The 21,122-nt window shown below is 41.7% G+C and overlaps 1 protein-coding gene across 3 annotated transcripts in view; it reads left to right on the top strand.

The window, feature by feature from the left end:
• The window catches only part of LOC104606860 (trafficking protein particle complex subunit-like protein), a 33,007-nt gene extending 13,906 nt beyond the window's left edge, over window positions 1-19,101 (top strand). For 2 of the 3 annotated variants that reach the window (XM_010272265.3, XM_088889729.1), the window contains exons 5-9: window positions 1,580-1,660; window positions 2,235-2,579; window positions 15,907-16,073; window positions 16,158-16,999; window positions 17,215-19,101. In XM_010272265.3, coding sequence (XP_010270567.1) covers window positions 1,580-1,660; window positions 2,235-2,579; window positions 15,907-16,073; window positions 16,158-16,999; window positions 17,215-18,710 — 2,931 coding nt within the window. In that variant the 3' untranslated portion in view covers window positions 18,711-19,101. The remainder of the gene's footprint in view (window positions 1-1,579; window positions 1,661-2,234; window positions 2,580-15,906; window positions 16,074-16,157; window positions 17,000-17,214) is intronic. The other variant, XM_010272266.3, reaches the window with a different exon arrangement.
• Window positions 19,102-21,122: the final 2,021 nt, after the last annotated feature.

The following is a 21,122-nucleotide window of genomic DNA, read 5'->3' as shown; positions in this document are numbered from 1 at the left end:
ATTACAAAAAACCAGTGGCCCTGGGAATATAACGAGGATATTGCCATTGCTAAACCTATTGAAATCCAACTTTAATTTGACTGCATTTGGGGCCTTCCATTCAACCAATCTTTACTGTCTCCTAGAGGAAAATCCTACCACTGCCTGCCAATCCTTCAAAAGGTTATCCATGGTTACTCCCTTCAATTGTTCACAATTTCAAACCTAATGAATGGTTCTCACCATAATGAGATCTATTAAGGGATGTGTCATGTATGTTTTGTGCTTCGTTTTCAAAAATTCTAGCATTTCTCCTACCCCATATATTTCACAAAATGACTGCTCTAGTACATAACTGCAAATTTTTTTTTCTCTTTTTGTGACATCCCCAAAAGGAGGATAAAGTGGACACACACACACACACACACACACACACACACACACACACACACACACACACACACAAGGGGACAAACACCAAGTCATCCACCGTCATTGGAGCATCTCAGCAGTATTGATGATTTGAAATTTTACCTCCCAACAATTTGGCAGGTGGTTTAGCTAAACTAGGGGTACAAAGACAGTCTATGTTTTGGGCTCAGTTGTAATAGATGGGGGGGTTTAGACACTTGGTGTCTAATTCTGCCTTAATTTGCTTAATGAAATCTTTTTTTCTGAGTTATTGATAAAAAAACCAAAAAGCCTTAACTCTAGATGGAGAAGGGCCATGCCAAAAGGATGCACAAGAATTTATTCCATTTTGGCAAGGGGACTGAATTTTCTTGTCAGAACCAGAAAGAAGAAAAAACTCATTTTAAGTCATCCCACTAAGTTCAAAACTTCTACTCTCAGGACCCCTCAACCCCTTTCAAAGACCTAAATCCCAAGAAAAACCTCCATTTGGAATCAAAACTATCTCAAATATGGATACCTTTTTTTTTGTTATTTTTTTAAATGCCATATTTATGTAGCTAATTTGTTCTTCTGTTGATGCTATGGCATGCAGAATCAGTTTTTTATTTGTTTCTGTTAGTATGCAAATTTGTATTGAACTCCTCTCCCTGCCCTGCAGTTTTAAATTTCTCAATCTCCTGATGGTTTAGTCCTTTTCTAATTGGTAATGAATTTGGTTGAGAATTAGTTCCTTATGTCTTGTTTTATGGGTTAATTTATGCTTGTACGCAAAATAGAAGTTTTTAATGTATCCCCCTTGAAAAGGATCTTTGTTGTCTCCTGACTTCCGTTGAATTTGGTTGAGAATTAGTTCCTTATGTCTTGTTTTATGGGTTAATTTATGCTTGTAAGCAAAATAGAAGTTTTTAATGTATGACCCCCTTGAAAAGGATCTTTGTTGTCTCCTGACTTCTGTTGAATTTGGTTGAGAATTAGTTCCATATGTCTTGTTTTATGGGTTAATTTATGCTTGTAAGCAAAATAGAAGTTTTTAATGTATGACCCCCTTGAAAAGGATCTTTGTTGTCTCCTGACTTCTGTTTGTGTTTTATAGAGAGTGACATGCAAACAATGTTTCAACAAGTATATTTATTTTCGGGGCATATATACGTTTGTCATTAATTATGTGAAATTAATGAAATGCTAGGTTGCTGTATACGCAGAGTTTCGAAGAGACTGGGGTGAAGCGTTGAGATTTTATGAGGATGCCTACCGTGCACTGCGTGAGGTATTTTTTCAGTCTAAGAATAAATGTCCTTTCTCTAGCTTAGTTCTAGTTCTCTATTATGGTGTCCTCTCTTTCCAAATCTCCTTGCATGCTCTTGTAATTTCTCTGGGTGAAATAGTACTTGACACTCCTTTTAGGATAGCCCATGTTATAAAGGATTTCAAAGTTGTCTGTGCACATTCTTTACTTTTTCTACTTTTTCTACTTCTTCTGGTGGTTCTTGTTGGTATTTTGATTCCTGTTTGATACACTTTCTCTAATACAATCTGTTAATATTAGTACTTTGAGGGGCTTTCTCCCTCCATAGATAAATCATTTGTCACTTTTTGGAAAAAAAATATTACTATATGAATGAAGAGTTCCACCCCCATCACCCACTACATGCAGAGCTATTATCTATTTACCTATTTACATATATGTTAAGTTCCTTGGTGATAAATATTTTAATTTCTTACTTCTTTGACCAATCATGTGTCTATAAATATCCATTAAGTTCTTATCATTGTCCTGGATCTTTATTTCGGTCTTTTTACTTATCATTCAGTATTTATTTATTTATTTATTTTCGGTACAGATTATTGGGACATCAACAAGGTTGCCTGCAATTCAACGCCTGGTTGAGATAAAATCAGTTGCAGAACAGTTACATTTCAAGGCATCAACTATATTGCTGCATGGTGGAAAAATTATAGAAGCAATTGCATGGTTCCGCCAGCATCATGCAGCTTACAAGAAACTCATAGGGGCACCTGAAGTTATTTTTCTGCACTGGGAATGGATGAGTAGACAATTTTTGGTATTTGCTGAGTTACTGGAAACAAGCTCTGCAGTCATTCCAAGCAACACTTCTCTTCCTTTAGTCACAAAGGATAATAAACCTTTGACAGAGTCAGAATTCAATCCAGCTTACTATTATCAGGTAGGTGGCAATACAGTGGGCTCCAATTAGGACAATGAATCTAATTGTTGAAAATAATACAGAAGTATTTCACCTGCAACCACTTTTTTGTCTGACATTCCCAAGGATCTGATAGCTAGAAAATTACAACCATCTTAGTGGTTTTTTTCCCAAGCAGATCCATTATGTAGGACCCTGAGTTGATGGGAGTATTCACTTAGAGGGAGATGGAATAGTGCCACAGTGGTATTGATGGTAGATGAAATACCAAACTGATAACAGACCAATTCGGAACCTTTGATATAGCTAATCTTGAGTAAAAAGCAGTGGAACTAAGGATCTGTTGATTTTGTATTGTAGCTAGGTGGAGCTCTGGGGCTATAAGGATTCCTGTAGACACTGGAAAACACATATAAGTGAAGGATCAATGCTGATAGTGGACAAGGAAGTTTGGGCATCTTTACTGGAATATTTACTTGAACCAATTAATATTTGAGGTGAGAGGCTTAAACGAGCTCGGGACTCGGGACAAATAAGAAGCTATTGTCTATCCAAATAAGAGGGTTGATTTCCTAGCTAGAGAGGGAACAAATGGGGAAGAGTTGGTATGGGAGCTCCAGGCAACCCAAGGAATAAATATTTTATTAATCCAGAAAATAAGAGTTACAGGCAACCCACGGAAAGGCACGAGATGTGATATTTCCTTTAAGATTGATTACAGCATTACAAGATCAGATGAACATGATTACAAGGTAGCCCAAAATAGAGAGTCCCGAGAAACCCCCTATTTAGCAAGTGAATCAGCCATAGAGTTTGCTGATCTGCCTACCCACTGGACTCTAACCGTCATATTTCTTGTTAGCCATTTGACTTTTTTAAAGAGGTCTCTATAGCCCCAAATCACAGAGTCCGGATTCAGCAGCCATCCCACCACCACCTGAGAGTCCCCATCAATAAGCAAGTGCTCTATCCCTAACTGTTTTGCAAGCTGGATACCTTGTACTGCAACAAGCAATTCAGCCCTTGTAGAGTCTCCCAGACCCACAGGCCCTGAATATAAGGATATGATCATACTGTCTTTATTTCTCAGAACTCCTCCTATACCCAAGGGTTCAGGGTTACCTCTGCTACTCCCATCAAAATTCAGCTTAATGAACTCCTCCCTATGTGGCTCCCATTGTACTAAAAGTCTGTTTTTCCTGGTAGAAGTATTGGCTACTGCTAACCAGTTCCTCCACAGGTCATCGAAGGAATAACTATCAAACAGGTTTAATGTTTTCAACCACTGAATTGGCCTTGTCAAAACACAGTCCTTAACTTCTGACATGCTCCTTTTCAGAAAAAAATCTGGTGTTTCTTTCTTCCCAGACAGTCCACAAGATTGCTGCTCTAACACCCTTCCACATAATTCTCCCTCTTTTTGTGTGCCACTCAAAAGTAAACAGACTGAACAACAAACTAATATCAGATGGTAGGTTCCACCTACTCTCAAACAACCCAAAAATCCAATCCCATAGAGCTTGAATATCATCTCTACGTCAGCTTGAGGCTGTTTGTATTGACTCTTTCCAAACAAATTGTGTAGTGGGGACTTTCTCATACTTAAAGAGAAGCTATGGCAAAAAGTAGCTACACGGGAGGATGTACAAGAATACACAAACTATGGAGTATGCACAGACAATAATCCCCTTATAAAACTAGTATGGTAGTGTCTCTTCACATAGAAATACCCCCCATCACTACCTGATCAAGCTAGATCATTTGCTAGTATGTTCTTGGGAATCCATATGAATTTTGCATTTGTATTGGCTACAATTTCCTTGATTTCAGTTAGGTAAGGAACTTGTGATTTAAAAGGCGCACCTATGTTACAGTCTGACACAGGCTTAGCCTTGCCTACGCTTGGCAGGCTTACGTTAAGGGACATCACCGTCATTTTCGCCTGTAAGATTTTTGGGAGAATTGATGTTATTTTCAGGCAGACCACCAAAAACTTAACGTACTCTTTGAGGAGGGGTGGTCGACCTCTTTGGGTGCCTAACCTTGGTGCTTCTAGACCATCATCCCTTGTGGGGCGGCCCTGGTTAATGGCTAGCATGGCTACCAGGGTTCCTCATGGGCGCACACATGCTCATGGGGACAATGCATGGACCGGCACTGCGCTACCGACACTCAAGGGAGGCTTGGCATGCGGGCCTGGCTCAAGCATGACCCTTCACCACGCTAGCCCCTTGCCCAAGTTGAATGAGCTATCCCGTTGCCCATAGCGCACGGGTGTGTTCCGGTCCAAGCAGTTGCCTATCATCATGGCACATAGGTGCCTACATCATCGGCATACAGGAGACCCATCACATCGGTGCCTAGTCACCTCTCTTTGGCGCACAACCGCCTCACATCATGGCCTTCCCCCTTTAGCACGTAAGAGGCGCCTCCCATGGACCGGCAGGAGCCAACCGAGTGCCCCGACCATGCGACTTGAGGTCATGATCCAGTGCTATTGACCTTGGTGGAGCCATCTCATCGGGCAACTCCTAGCCTCCAAGCACACAAAGGCTTGCCCTGGCCTACCTTGGCCTGGACGCCGCACGGGTTTCTCCCGTTGTAGAACTACCCCCGTGACAGTTGGTATCAGAGCGAGCTAGCCAATTGCTGCCGCAGTTGGTGTCACAGCAGATTAGCCCAGAGCCAGTTGAAGCGGTCTTCTCGACAAACAGCACATCGTGGGGTGCGGTCCCTAAGCACTTCCACTTGGGTTCAAGCAAAGTTACACATCAGGCCTTGCAAGAGGCCATTCATTCGTGTCCCCATTCCAATGACCCTAAAACAGCGCCCTTGCGGGGGCAGACTTAATTGGTTGCTGTACTCATGCGGGGGCAAACGCGTGAGCCTTTTTATGGAAGGCATATTGTGGTGGTTTGAGTGAGGGAGTGCCATGCTTCCTCACGGACACCAGTTGCTGTTCATTTTGGTGAGGTGTTGGGCTGTGCGCCTACATCTTGGTTTCATGATGGATGAATCATTGTTCAATAACTTGTCTGAGGCATTACTAAGGCGGGGACAACAGTCCGAAATTGGTTGGTGTCGACGGTTGGTCAAGGAATATCATTGAAGTGGCAGTTTTGCATCAAATGGGTCCTCGGTTGAAGCCACAATATTGGAATGATAGGAATGTGGGTACACTGGCCGTTGGAGCATGGCAGCCCTACATCGGCAAGGTATCGGGAGGACATGCTCAGTTCATCAACAGGTGGAACACTTGCAGCAGCAATAGCTCATCACAAGGCGAGTGCATATTCGACAACATCATGGGTAAAAGTTGCCACACTCGCACACATTGCGGTCAGATCTCCTTGAGGCAGCAACACATTGGGACCCCCTCGGAGCGAAGAGGTAGCCTGAACCGGCGAGGTGAAGTGTAGTTTCAAGGGCCAAGAGAGCATTAGCCATGGACTAGGTTTGAGTAACCCGCACATGGCGAGGTGAAGTCTGCAGGCCAGCATGGTGAAAGGGCACCCTGGACACATCGCCAACAGCAGGAGTAGACCTATTACATCGTGTTCGGTAGCACCACTGAAAAGCTACCAAGAAGACGGTCGAGCCTTGAGGTAAAGATGATACATGGGGCGGACCTCCGCGAAGTACACATCTAATTTCTTCGAGGGCCCTTCTCACATAGTTCAACGGCATAGCCATGGCGCGGTTTGAGTAACCTCAACACAGGGGGTGAAGTCCAGGTAGGCCGACATGGTGAAATGGTTCCGTCCCCATAAATGGACACCAACATAGGCAAGACCCAGGTTGGCCAGGTGAGCCCAGGAACTGGCAGACAAGTGGATGGCGCGGGACACAGATGCCCATTCACAGAAGGACCATTGTCGAGGACAACAATGGATTGAGTGGGGGAGCCTGTTATAGTCTGACATAGGCTTAGCCTTGCCTACGCTTGGAGGCTTACGTTAAGGGACATCACTGTCATTTTTGCCTATAAGATTTTTGGGAGAATTGATGTTATCTTTAGGAAGACCACCAAAAGCTTAACGTACTCTTTGAGGAGGGGTGGTCGACCTCCTTGGGTGCCTAACCTTGGCATTCCTAGACCATCATCCCTTGCGGGGCAGCCCTGGTTAATGGCTAGCATGGCTACCAAGGTTCCTCATGGGCACACACATGCTCATGGGGACAGTGCATGGACCGGCACTGCGCTACCGACACTCAAGGGAGGCTTGGCATGTGGGCCTGGCTCAAGCATGACCCTTCACCACGCCAGCCCCTTGCCCAAGCTGAATGAGCTATCCCGCTGTCCATAGCGCACGGGTGTGTTCCGACTCAGCGGTTGCCTATCATCATGGCACACAGGTGCCTACATCATTGGCATACAGGAGACCTATCACATCGGTGCCTAGTCACCTCTCTTCGGCTCACAGTCGCCTCACATCATGGCCTTCCCCCTTTAGCACGTAAGAGGCACCTCCCATGGACCGACGAGAGCCACCCGAGTGCCCTAGCCATGCGACTTGAGGTCATGATCCAGTGCTACTGACCTTGGTGGAGCCATCTCATCGGGCATCTCCTAGCCTCCAAGCACACAAAGGCTTGTCCTAGCCTACCTTGGTCTGGACACCGCATGGGTTTCTTCCGCTGTAGAACTACCCCCGTTACACCTAGGCACACAGGTGAGGTGCATTATGGGGTATGCGCCTCACCCAGGTCCTAGGCACACCCCTTTCAAAAGGCACACGCCTGGTGCGCCTAGGCATGTGCCTGATGCACCTTGCGCCTTAGCTTAGATGTGCGCCTTTTTAAAATTTTGCTCTTTTTGTTGTTTTTTTTTTGAGTCTAACGGCTAGGCCGAGGGCTCCGCCCCTAGACCCCTTACCACGCCCCTCGAGGCAAGCCCGAACAAATCATTATTTTTTATGTGAGAAATAAGAATTTCAAACCCTAACATAGACTTGTTCGGGCTTGCCTCAAGGGGCGTGGTACAAAGGTGACTCATAGAATCAAGAATGCAATATGTTTTACATCACATTAGCTACTTGAAGCAATGCAATTAAGGGAAAGAAGAGATTGTGGGTTTTACATGCTTGAAAATGCTTTATATGTTTGCTTTTATTTTTAAGCTTTCATTTGAATACACTTTACATGTTATGTTTATGTATTTTAATTTTAGATAATAGGTCTTTTAAAACATTTATTTTAAAATTTAAGTATATTTTTATTAACATTATGTTTAATATTTTTTATTATTTTATTATTTTTTTGAATTTTCTAACCTTTTTTTATTTGTTAGCCTTTTTTTTTGTAATTTTGCGCCTTGCTTAAAAAGGCGTGCGCCTTGTGCCTCAGGCGCAAATTGGCCCTTGCACTTTTAAAGCACTGAATGAACAAGCTGTCAAGGGCTGCTTCCCATCATATTGTGTTAGCAGATCCCCCAGTTAGAAGTGAGGACAATTTGACTGTTAAGCTGTACAGGCTCTTATATATAGGGCATGGCCCTTGCTTAAAAAGGCGTGCGCCTCGCCATGCACCTTGTGCCTCAGGCGCAAATTTGCCCTTGCACTTTTAAGGCACTGAATGAACAAACTGTCAAGGGCTGCTTCCCATCATATCGTGTTAGCAGATCCCCCAGTTAGAAGTGAGGACAATTTGACTGTTAAGCTGTACAGGCTCTTATATATAGGGCATGGACCTCAACCACCATAGAATTAGCATTTTAGATGTGTTCCTTCTTATTGGAAGAAAGACCCCCTATGTCTGGCAGACCTGGATTAGCACAAAAGCAGAGGCTTGATAATACTAACTTATAATAGATGAGTAAGGTGTCCCTAAGGACCCTAAATGATTGGTAAATATGCAGCAGAACAACTAAGGTCAAATCAAATCTTGATTGGGTAAAAATGGGGGCTTTAGCAGCTGATGATGGGAAAGAGCAGGACTGTATGTGGAACCATGGAAGAGGTTTAGGACTTGTTGATTATTGACTGGGGTTTTGGATAGACAAGTGTTTCAAATCAAATGAAAAGCTTGTATCTTTTCTTACACCAATCAGTCCAGAAGATTTCTACAAAAGTTCAGAGATTATTTTATGCAACGTGGACTGACTTTTTGGGCTGTATCGTTGGTCGAAGAATTCTTGGCTTACTGAAACTCCCGAGGTACAGACTTGATTAAAACCAATTAACCATTGATCTGGGTTTGTGTTTCTGAGATCTTTGGTCAGGTCAGCAGGCTTTGGAGTTAGAAAAGCCCTTCTCTGAATATGAGGTAAAGGAGGCCATTAACAGCTTGGAAGGGGAAAAGGCCACGGGGCCAGATGGGTTTTCTATTCTCTTCTTTAAGAAGTTCTGGAATCTAATTAAATCATATCTGCTAAAGGTATTAGAAGATTTTCATGAGTCAGCTGCTCTGGAGAGAAGTTTAAATGCAACTTTCTTATCTCTAATACCTAAGAAAACAGGAGCTAAAGAGTTGAAAGATTTCAGGCTAATAAGTCTAATTGGTAGTGTGTACAAAGTCTTAGCCAAAATTCTTGCAACTAGACTAAGAGGAGTGATGGACTCTTTGGTTTCTAGCTTCCAAGATGCTTTTGTCCATAACAAACAAATCCATGATGGAGTTCTTATAACCAATGAGTTAATTGACTCAAGGAAAAGAAGTGGAAGATTAGGGATGGTTTGCAAATTAGACTTAGAAAAAGCCTATGATCATGTAAACTGGGATTTTTTAGACTATATGTTGGAAAGGATGCACTTTGGATCAAAGTGGAGAAACTAGATAAGAGTCTGCGTTTCTACTCCAAGGTTCTAAATCTTGCTAAATGGGTCAGCAAAAGGAAATTTTAAAAGCTCAAGAGGGCTGAGACAAGGAACCCTCTATCACCTTTGCTCTTTCTCTTAGTGATGGAAGGTCTTAGCAAGTTGGTGGACAGGGCTTCAGAACTGAATCTTTTAGAGGGTTTTGAAGTCCTAACGGAACAAAAATCCCCATCCTACAATATGCAGATGACACTCTCCTTTTCTGCAGTACTTCAGAGGACCAAATCCTTAATCTGAAGTATCTACTATTTTGGTTTGAGATAATTTCAGGGCTGAAGGTGAATTTAGCAAAAAGTGAATTGTTAGCTGTGGGAGAGCCAGAGAGGTGCCTAACGTTGTCATTCAAAGTTTGGCTGATCTATTGGGCTGCAAAGTGGGTAGACTGCCTTCAACTTATTTAGGTCTGCCCCTTGGAGCCAAATGCATCCCTAAAGCAATTTGGATCCCTGTCCTAGAAAGGATGGACCAAAAATTGGCTTCATGGAAGGCAAGGTATCTCTCTAAAGGTAGCAAGGTCACACTCATCAAAAGTGTGTTAGCTAGCCTTCCAACCTACTTTATGAGCTTATTCCCCATTCCCTCAGAGGTAGCAAAGGAAGTGGAAAAAAGATGAGAAATTTTCTTTGGAAAGGCTGGACTGGAAAGACTCTCACAAGTACCATTTAGTGATCTGGGAGCAAATTTGCAAACCCCAGTCACAGGGTGGGTAGGAATAAGAAACCTTAAGCTTTTCAACCTTTGCCCTATTGGGAAGCTGGCTGTGGAGGTTTTCATCTGAACCGAACAAACTCTGGAGGAAGGTGATTGAGGAGAAATATGGCTTAAGGAACAATGGACGGAATGCTGTTATTTCCTCTGGTACTTATGGTTGTGGGGTATGGAAAGGAATTTGTAAGGCTTACAGGAAGTTCAGCAGTTGTGTCAAATTTAAAGTGGGAGGTGGAAGAAAACCCAGGTTCTGGTTAGACTAGTGGGCTGGTGACAATACTCTAAAAGAGCTGTTCCCGGCCTTGTACAATGTGGCTGTAGATAAGGAAGCCTTAGTGGCTGATTCTATATTGATCCAGGAAGGCAGGCTATGCTGGGTTCCTTCCTTTAGGAGAAGTTTTAATGACTGGGAAATTCAGCAGATGGAAGATTTTCTTAATCTGTTACAAGACCAACAACTAAATTTTCAGGAGCAAGATTTAAAAGTTTGGAAGTGATCAAAATCTGGAGATTTCACAGTCAAATCATTCTACAATTTTCTTGTGGGAAGGCCTGAAGCCCCTTTTCCCAGTCAGGCCATTTGGGGGAATTTGGCTTCTCCAAAAGTCAAGTTTTTTGTATGGGTGGCAGCTCTGGAGAGGTGTTTGTCCAAAGAAATGCTGCTGAAAAAAGGTCTTAATCTTTCAGATTGGAGGTGCTGTTTTTGCAATATGCAAGTAGAATCATCCGGGCATCTCTTCCTTCATTGCATGTTTAGTTCTACAGTTTGGTCACACTTCTTCAAATCCCTGAATCTAAGCTAGTGCATGCCAGCCTCAGTTAGAACTCTGCTAGAGGAGTGGCATATCCAGGGGCTGTCTAAGAAAGGAAAGTTATGCTGGACTTCCATCCCTCCGGCAGTTCTGTGGGCTTGTGGTCAGAAAGGAATAATAGGATTTTTGAGAAAAAATCTACTACTGAAGGCCGAGGTCATTAACTTGGCAATAGAGGTTTTGAGAAGTTGGATGTCTATACATACTGTTATAAGAGATGGTATTTCTGATTATACTTTTTTGAGGATGACTTTTTTTTGAGGTCCTTCATTTTGTACAGCTTCTCATTGTACACGGGGCCTTATATTAATACAATCATACCTTACCCTTTTTCAAAAAAAGAAAAAAGATCTTTGGTCAGGTCTTTTAGACTATTTCCCATTTTGTAATGTTTACATCCCAGAAAAATTGGAACTCAGAACTCTGTCAAGCATGTATGGCTCATGTTATTCTCTTTATTTGTCTGGAGAAATTATTCTACAAAGACCCCCTAAACTTTCACTTTGTGACAAATATCCCCTCCGTTGAGTTCTGTAAGTTTTATTTTTTTTGAAAAGGTAAGGCAAGATTTTATTTCAAAGAAAACAAAAAAGTACAATCCTGGACAGAAGAAGCCCAGAACCAAATACAATTACAGACTCCAAATGGACTGAGAACTAAACAACTCAGCTACATTCAGGTGCTTAAAATCAGCAGTAACCAACACCCAGGAGATCAGCTTGCTGACTGACTGCTGAACTAGCTCATCTGGGCTTTTTGACTTGTTAGAGAATACTCTATTGTTTCTTTCTGACCACAAGGACCACAGTATTTCTACAGGAATTGTTTTCCAGACTAGTATTCCTTTTTTTCCTCAACCCTGCCAGATTCCAGCTAAATAGGCGGTCTTTGACTGATCTCGGCATGACCCAACAAACTCCAGCAGGCTTTAAAAAATGCTCCCACACTCTAGAAGATTTGAAAAAGATTCTCATTCAGCTATTTAAATTTTTTAATCCCCAAATTACACCTTTTATTTTTTTTGATGAATAAATATTAATAAAATTGGGGTGCAACACGAGGACTTCCCAGGAGGTCACCCATCCTAGTACTACTCTCGCCCAAGCACGCTTAACTTCGGAGTTCTGATGGGATCCGGTGCAAAAAAATTAGACCTTTTATTATTTTTTTGAACGATTTATGATTCGATTAGTTTTCTAAATATAATATTGAAGTCCTCTCGGTTGCTCCATAGATTCTTGCAGATTTCTGGCTAGATTCAATATTCAGATGAAATGGTAGAGGTTTCTTTCTGATAGATATAAATTTAAAGTTTCGTTTGGTTTTTCTTGATTTATTGGAGAAAGGAGTGGATAATTTTTATATTTTAAGATGAAGAGAGACATTCATGTCAGTAAAATGAAACAAGAATTTAAAGAAACTTGTTTTTTTATGTCAGTGAGATTCTTGTTATTTTAGCTGGTTTTGTTTGGATAAATGGAGTATTTTTGGGTCAATCAATTAGAGTTTTAGAGAAAAGGGTGAGGAAAAGAAAATAAGAAAAGGTCAGGTAGGTATTTTGGTAATTTAATGCATTTCGTCATCTGACTTTACAACCAGGGGGTATTTGTCACAAAGTGAAAGCTCAGGGGGGTCTTTGTTGCAAATGAAAGTTCAGGGGGGTAGTTGTCACTGACCCCATAGTACAGGGGGTCTTTGTAATTTACCCTATTTTTAGGTGGCGTTTGATAGATTTGAAATTTCAGATCTGAAAAGTTAAAAAGATATTAAAAGTGTCTGAAATCTGAAAAGAGGTATAAATGCTTTTTTACTTTTTAGAGGCATAGATAAAGTTGTTTGTGTTGGATCAACCTTTCAACATCTGAAATTCCCTAAATTACTATTTTACCCCTTAAAAAGACTGGTAATTTTGAGTTCAATTTTCATTATTTCATATAAATAATTTATTAAATTCAAAATAATAATAAAAAATATGAGTAAATTATAAAAAATAAACAATAATTTATTAAAATAAGAATAAAATTGAAAAATACATATAAATTTATATTAAAAATAAATTATTAAGAGTTAAAATAATAATGAAAATAGTAATAAAGTCCACGAAGCAATGAGAAAAATATTTAATAATTATCAAATTATTAAATTAAAACTATTAATTTTTTTAAATATTTATAAAAAATTAAAATAATTATTAATTAATACAAATAGACATTATAAAAAATAAAAACATTAATATTTAATAAATTTATAATTTGATAATTATTATAAATAAATTTATAAGTTATAATTCAGCTTCTCTCGAAACTTTCCCTGTTGCTTCCTTCTCCATCTCATGAACTCCACAAATAGACTCAAAACCCGAGCCGTTCAAATCTTCGTCAACTCCCTGGTGTTATTTGACTCTCCGTCAGAAAAGAGCATAGGAGTTGTCGTTGTTGGAGCTGGGTTTCAAATCTTCATTACTGCATGGATTGAGGGTTTCCTTCAAACAGACGTTGTCGACTGAGAATTGCTGTTGGAGTCGGGTTTCAAATCTTGTTACTGCCTAGATCGAAGGTTTCCTTCAAACATTGTCGACTGAGAACAACGACAGTGGCGGCCAGCAGGAAGACGGGGGAGAGAGAGGGAAATCGAACAGGACCGCCGATTGAAAACGCCGCTACTGAGAAATTGAACAGGACCGCCGCCGACCGACTAAGAACAATGACAGTGGCGGCCGACGGGAAGATAGGGGAGAGAGAACGCAAGAAAGAGGGAGGGAGGGAGAGGAAAATCGAACAAGACCGCCGACTGAGAACACCGCTGCTAAGAAATCGAACAAGACTGCCGTCGGCCAACTGAGAACAGCGACAATGGTGGTCGGCGGGAAGACAGGGGAGAGAGAAAGCGAGAAAGAGGGAGGGAGGAAGAGAGAACGCCCTTCGAGTCTTTTCTGCATCACTAGTGGTTAGGTGTCGAATGAAAAAAAATTGGGTTTAAAAAGGGATGTTCATTTCAATGTTATGAGGGGCATTTAAGACTTTCAAACACATCTGAAACGTGTCTGAGCGCGTTCAGTGATGGCCCATGATCTAAATATTTCAGATCTGAAATTCAATTTCAGGTCAATTTTAAGATGTATAATCAAATGCTTTATGGGTCTGAAAAGTAATGTTTTCAGATTCAGACCTCTTAAAAGCGTTATCAAATGCCACCTTAGTTATACAGATTCAGATGAAGTAGAGATATTCTCTGTAAATGACAAGTAATCAATATGATGCTCATTTGAATTGTATGTGAAGACTCTGCAAGCTGGCATTTGCTCTGTACTTCAGTTCAATTGGTTATATAAGAAATTTCAACCATAAGATTGATTAAGGTCAACTCTGATTTTTGTGGTGGACAAGGATCAAAATATCGATACTTTGGATATCAAAAATTGGGTATTGGTGCATATTGAAAAGTCCGGTACTCTATGTTATTATTATTTTTATTATCTATTTTATAAGCATTAGAGGGATGCCTTCTATCAACCCAAAGTTTTAACCCCCCATATATCTATTTGTCTCCAGGTCCACCAATACGGGTACGATATCATATCAATATTTTGATCCTTGGTGGCGGATGATCAACTTGTGAGTTAATACTGTTCAATGAAATATCTAAATAAATGTCCTAAGATTCCAGTTTATTTTTTTCAGAATGTTCTAGTCAGTTTTAGGATTGCCATGATCAGTCCAAGATCTGGGTGTTTGTTATGATTATCAGTGCTGATCTTTGGACCTAAATCTGGCTTTTCTACTAGTCGTCCCCAACATGTTGATTTGGATCTATTCGGTGTTGTTGCTGTCAGTTTTGATGTGGTGCTTGGCTATTGCTTTGGCTTTTCTCTTTGTCGATTCGTTTGGTTAATTCAATGCAAACTGAAGACCATTTGTGATAGTTGTTCAAGCTCCACTTTCCACTAGGCAGTGTTAGTTATCCACTCAAGCACTATGTTTTGCAAAATCAAGTTGGTGATTTCACTATCTCGAGTTTGAGGGAGAATGTAGAGATAACTGTTAGAATGCATGATTTTCCACCTGAATTTTTCATTAAGGGAGAATGTTGGAGAGCAATGGGTCTTAGAATAATGTTTGGATCTGGTCAAATTAACAGATCTTAGTATTTGGGTTGAGTCAGATGATTTATTAGAGATAATTGCTGTTTGTGTAGTGTTTTCCAGTTTAGGTCATAGGATGTGTTTTTATTTAGGGCAAGGTTCAAAAATATCGATATGTATTGGGCCGTATTGGACGACACATATCGTATCAGTGACTTCTCGATATGCCCCTATAGTGGGTGTTTCGGGGTTTGACCTGGTTCATGGGGTAGATGGGCCTTAAACCGACCCTCTTAACCAGTTTGAAAAAAAAACTAGTAAATAAAAATGAAGCTTGATACAAGCCGATACACCCCAACCGGTGTATTGTCCTGTATCGATATTTTGAACCTTGATTTAGGGGTCCAGTATTTGTATCCTATTTGGGTCTTGTACCTTTTTTTTTTGAGAGAGTGGATGGGGTTCTTATGTATGATCCATTGAACTAGTGGAATTGTGGTGTTCTCTCCTATTGGTGCTATTGAGCTAACCCTGTTAAATTTATGTTTCAATGTTGATCCATTGAACTAGTGGAATTGTGGTGTTGTTGAGAGAGAATGACACCACGAACATGAGAGACTTAAAACATAGAAAGGAAGCTTTTATGTGGCTTGTCTTGATAAAGTTTTTACTGCTGAATCGTGAATGCCAGCCTCAACTGTTCATCTGCTCTGGTTTTAAAACCATTGACCCATAGTATTACTGATTAGAGAAATAAATTCAATTGTCATTTCGGAAGCATGCATTCAGTTACCAGTGCAAGATACATGAAAAGGATTGCATATAAAAATGGCATTGAAAGAATTAGTTGGAACCATTTTTGCCTAGAAGTGACATTATTTTCTTATCTTTTTTATTGAACTCTCAAGTCTCGCTATTTCATTTGGACACAGTTGGCAGCACATTACTTGAGGGAGAAGAAATGTTGTCTGGAACTTGCTTTGTCTGCATCAGAAGCTGTAGCTGAAATTGAAAGCAGCGCTGATTCTGTGATACCATCTGTGTATGTTGGTCAATTTGCACGATTACTTGAGCAAGGGGATGCACTTGTAATGCAAAAGTATGTCTTGAAATTTTATAATGATGATGGTTTTCATGTTGCTCCTCTCTCCTAATACTGGTATTTCTTGTTTCGTTATTGCAGTCTTACTGATGCAGAGTACGTTCTCTATGCCCTCGCAGAAGGGAAGCGGTTTCAGGATTCCTTTGAAATTATTGCTCTGCTCAAAAAGTCTTTTGAGTCGTACAGTAACCTTAAAGCCCAGAGGATGGCCTCTTATTGCAGTTGTCAGATGGCCAGAGAATACTTTTCTGTTGGCAAGTTTGATAATGCAAAAGAGCTTTTTGATGGTGTTGCAAGTCTTTACAGGAAAGAGGGTTGGACCACATTGTTGTGGGATGTCTTAGGTTACCTACGAGAATGCTCCAAGAGACTCGGTTCAGTGAAAGATTTTATTGAGTACTCTCTCGAAATGGCTGCATTGCCTATATCATCTGGTGATGAGGTTCAATCTCCAATTCATAAAGGAGAATATGGGCCAGCTGGTTGTGCTAGTCTTCCACAGAGAGAGAGAATATACAGCGAAGTTTTTGGTATCATGAAAGGAGAATCTGGTTTGACATCAAACGAAGGAAATGTTACCCTTAATGTAACCCCTGAGAGGCCCATTCGTCTTGAGATTGATTTGGTCAGCCCCCTTCGAGTGGCATTTCTTGCTTCAGTTGCCTTTCATGACCAGGTGGCTAAACCTGGTGCATCCATATTTTTCACTCTGTCCCTCATTTCACAACTACCCCAACCTGTTGAAATTGATCAATTAGAAGTCAAGTTCAATCAATCTGAATGCAATTTCACCATAGCCAGTGCTCAGAAAGCACCCATATCTGCAACTTCCATTGGAAAGACAGGTGCCCGGGTAGTGACAGCTCCAGTTCTGACTGTAGTCACAAACAAGTGGCTACGGTTGACTTATGATGTTACATCTGGTAATATGCTTCATACTTTTCTTCATATCAGTCGGTGGTTATACACACATACACACACTATAAATTGGATTAACTGTTCAACTGGTGAATGAGATCAGTCAATTTTGGTGACCCAGACATGAATTTTATATCACTTAATCTGAACCATTGTTTTATAGAACTTTCACTTTCTATTGCCACTGCTTTTAATATAAGACTACTGTATACTAATGCAGAACTAAGTGGAAAGCTTGAATGCAAATCAGTGATTGCGAGATTGGGACCCTTGTTCACAATCTGTTGCCAAGCTGAAAGCCCTGCCTCAATGAATGATTTACCACTTTGGAAGTTTGAGGACCATGTGGAGACATTTCCAACCAGAGACCCTGCTCTCGCTTTCTCTGGTCAGAAGTTTATCCAGGTTGATGAGCCAGACCCACAGGTTGATCTTGTTTTAGGTGCTTCCGGCCCGGCATTAGTTGGAGAGAGGTTCATGCTTCCAGTTACAATTGTATCCAAGGGCCATGAAATCCATTCTGGTGAATTGAAAATTAATCTGGTGGATGCAAGAAGAGGTGCTGCATTGGGAAGTCCAAGGGAAATGGAACCAATATCTACAGACAGTCTCCATGTTGAGCTTCTTGGTGTCTCTCGACCAGATGGAGATGATGAACCACAAACTGGTCAGGACAATATCTGGAAAATTCAGCATTCTTTTGGGTTGCTGTCTGTTCCCTTTGTGAACCTTGGAGGGTCCTGGTCTTGCAAACTAGAAATCAAATGGCATAGACCCAAACCAGTCATGCTGTATGTGTCACTGGGCTACTTGCCAACCAGCAATGGGTCTACCATCCAGAAAGTTCATGCCCATAAAAGTTTGCAGATTGAAGGGAAAACTGCCATTATGATTGGCCATCGCTTTATGCTGCCATTCAGAAGGAACCCGTTATTGCTCTCAAAGATCAAGGTAGCCCCTAATTCTAATCAGTCAACAACGCTGGCATTGAATGAAACGAGTATCCTCATTGTTAGTGCAAAAAACTGCACTGAGGTTCCACTGCGATTGGTATCCATGTCCATTGAAATGGATGAAAATGACATTGGAAAGTCGTGTACTGTGCGACAAAGAGATGAGAGCCAAAAGGACCATGCTCTTCTTGTGCCAGGTGAAGAGTTCAGAAAGGTTTTCTCTGTCATTCCAAAGATACATTCTCCAAATCTTGCCATGGGAACAGTTTGTTTTACGTGGAAGAGGGATTCTGGGCTTGACAAGCAATCTGATTCCAACATAACAGAAGCTGGAATCATAACCAGACACAAACTCCCTGATGTGAACGTGGAGATGGCGCCCTTGGTCGTGAGTTTGGAGTGTCCTCCTCACACCATTCTTGGTATTCCTTTCACATGTTATGTGAAAATCCAGAATCAGACAGAGTTTCTCCAGGAGGTCAAGTACTTGATTGCAGATTCTCAAAGTTTCTTGTTATCTGGATCCCACAATGACATGGTTTCTGTGCTGCCGAAATCTGAGCACATCCTTGGTTACAAGCTTGTGCCGCTTGCTTCTGGTTCACAACAGCTTCCCCGTATCACTGTAACTGCAGTGAGATATTCAGCCGAGCTTTCCTTGCCTCAGGCTACATCTACGGTTTTTGTCTTCCCCTCTGAGCCTCACTTTAAAATGGGCAACTTGAAAGAGAAGGTAACAGAGATTGTTACTACTGGAGCTTGAATAATCCCACTCTACAGGGGTGAAATCCTTCTCCAATCTCCATAATCAGGATGAGCAATTTCTAAGATGTGTCATATTCGTTGGCTTGAGCTGTCGGTTACAACAGTGTTGTTTCTTATATGTGGGTTATTTCTTGAGTCCTCCCTCACAGGCGAGAGACTTGAATCAGCTATGTGGCACGGCGATACATGCCATAGGTTTTCCAGATTTTAACTCTATGGAAGGGCTTGGTTGTTTCACTGGATTTAGCTTTCATTGATCCCATATTGGCATTAGACATGGAGTATTATCCATTTAGTGATTCAAGATGCTAGTTGATATCACAGATCAATTGATAATTAAGGATCAAAGTGGTCGGTATGCTATACCCCCATAAAGCTGTTCTTAGTCAGTTATTGTGTTTTTCTGCATTTTCTCATTTTGCTTTACTTAATTTGTGGTTCGTTAGTGGCAACCATCAAGTAGAGATGTGCAAAGATCTACACTGATTGAAATATGTTTACGTTTTTATATCATGTATGACTAGGAGCGAGAATTTGAGTTCAAATACTCTACGGTTCTACTCGAAATGCTATCATGATGCCCCAGTTTGTTTTCTACAGTTTCCACTTTTCCAGAGGATTCAAACTGGAAGTGACAGGTGGCAGTCGGAATGTCAGCTGTTCAGGTAAAGTAGAACTGTAGAAGGTAGTAAACGCACGTTTGACTTGAATCTATCGGTTTATAGTCAGGTGACTCAGGTGAGCCTTAATTGGGTTTTAAGTAGAGGTGAGCATTATTGAGTCCGCGTTCACCTGGACGCATGAACCCGCCAATCATAAACGCCCACGTCGGCGTGTTTAAAATTCACTACCTTTAACGGACGTCTTGGCTGTTAAAGAATTCGGTTGAACTGGACAGAAAAAGACAAAAAACTTAAAAACACATTTTACACTATTCTTCTTCCCATATTTTCCTTCGCCAACCCCTAGCTAAGAAACATCCACCTGCGACAGGAGATCTCATTGAACGCAGAAAGCCACCGGCGATGGCATGAGCAGGCAGCTCTAATGGCCTACAACTCTTCCTTAAGCACTTTTGATTTAGCGCGATCTGGCTGGTGATCTGGCTTCCAGATGGACGACGGACTGAACTTGGAAGGATATCAGAGAACCCCAGGATGCTAACTCGGCGAGGTCGCTCCGATGTTTAAGTCAGTAGGCTAGTAGCGAGCTAAAGCTGCTTGAAAGTAGAGAGCTTGAGAGCAGGAAATCACGCATACCTTGCACCCCTAGGGGATGGAGCCTTTAAATAATCGAGTCCTCGCGGGTTTCGCGGAGTGGTTCCGGGATCCTCATCACGATGAGACCCATTTCCGTGATAATGGGGATAACTGATGGTGCTTATCGAATCCGCCCGAATTGGTCGGGGGAGATAACGTTAGCTGTTACGTGGTGTGATCCCGCGAGGCACGGAATCTGGTGGCAAGATCTTCGGGGATGCCATGTAGTGGTCTGTCAATATTAACCGAGCTATTGCTCTTTAGATCCGACCTGGGGCGAATGTCGAAGTGCCTTGGGACCAAAGTGGTCTTAATACGACCTTACACCGAGGTGAACTCATCCCGAGGTGGTTTGATTATCCAAGCTCGATTTGTTGCGGACTTGGCATGTCGGGCTGAGCTGTCATCTTACTAGTTAGGTCATTTCCACGTGTCCCCCTATTACTAGGTCGGGCCAAATCGCCCTTCATCAATTGCCCCCCACTCCCTGAGTCGGGGGTCTCGACCCGGTGCGAGGATTTCATGACGGGTCCAGGTGGATTTGGCACGAGGTTTAGGCAGTCTGTGGAGCGGATCAGCCGGGCGGACCTGTTCGAGCCTCCGGTTTAACCAGTCGTAGCCCAGGTCGCATTGAGTGTACGCGTGGATGTCATGCTGTTTATAGACTATGCGAACGTCAAAAACGTGCTCAACTGATTTCGTCTTCGGGCGTCGTGCAATCGGTTTTCATGAGAGTCGTTGGATTAAGTAGATATCAACAGTTAATTGCCTCGCGGTGGACTATAAATAGGGGGCCGAGGGGCCCTTCTTCTTCATCAAAAATTCTGCGATTGAGCTCTCCCGAGGTCACGTCAAAGTCTTTCAGCTTGCTCTTTCTTTGTGTTCCGAGGTCGCGGAATGGGCTGACATGCCTACAAGCCAACTCGGAGGCTGGGCTGCCAGCTACTGCATGGTGGTAAGTATCTTACTTTGCATTTTATCTCCTTGTTAAACTTTCAAACGTACTTACCTCGGTTTTCTTTACTAGGTGAACTCCACCATTCATTCGTTGGTCTATCAGTCCAAGGTTTGCCTGAAGAGAGCTCGTGAAGTTGAGGAGACGACGCGAAAACTTTATCGCGAGCTGGACATAGCTCGGGCTGAGGTTCTTC

Source organism: Nelumbo nucifera, chromosome 6, assembly GCF_055504915.1.
Source record: "Nelumbo nucifera cultivar China Antique chromosome 6, China Antique-T2T, whole genome shotgun sequence".
In the NCBI taxonomy this organism is placed as follows: Eukaryota; Viridiplantae; Streptophyta; class Magnoliopsida; order Proteales; family Nelumbonaceae; genus Nelumbo; species Nelumbo nucifera.
The sequence above is the reverse complement of the archived record's forward strand: the minus strand, read 5'-3'. Positions and strand labels throughout refer to the sequence as shown.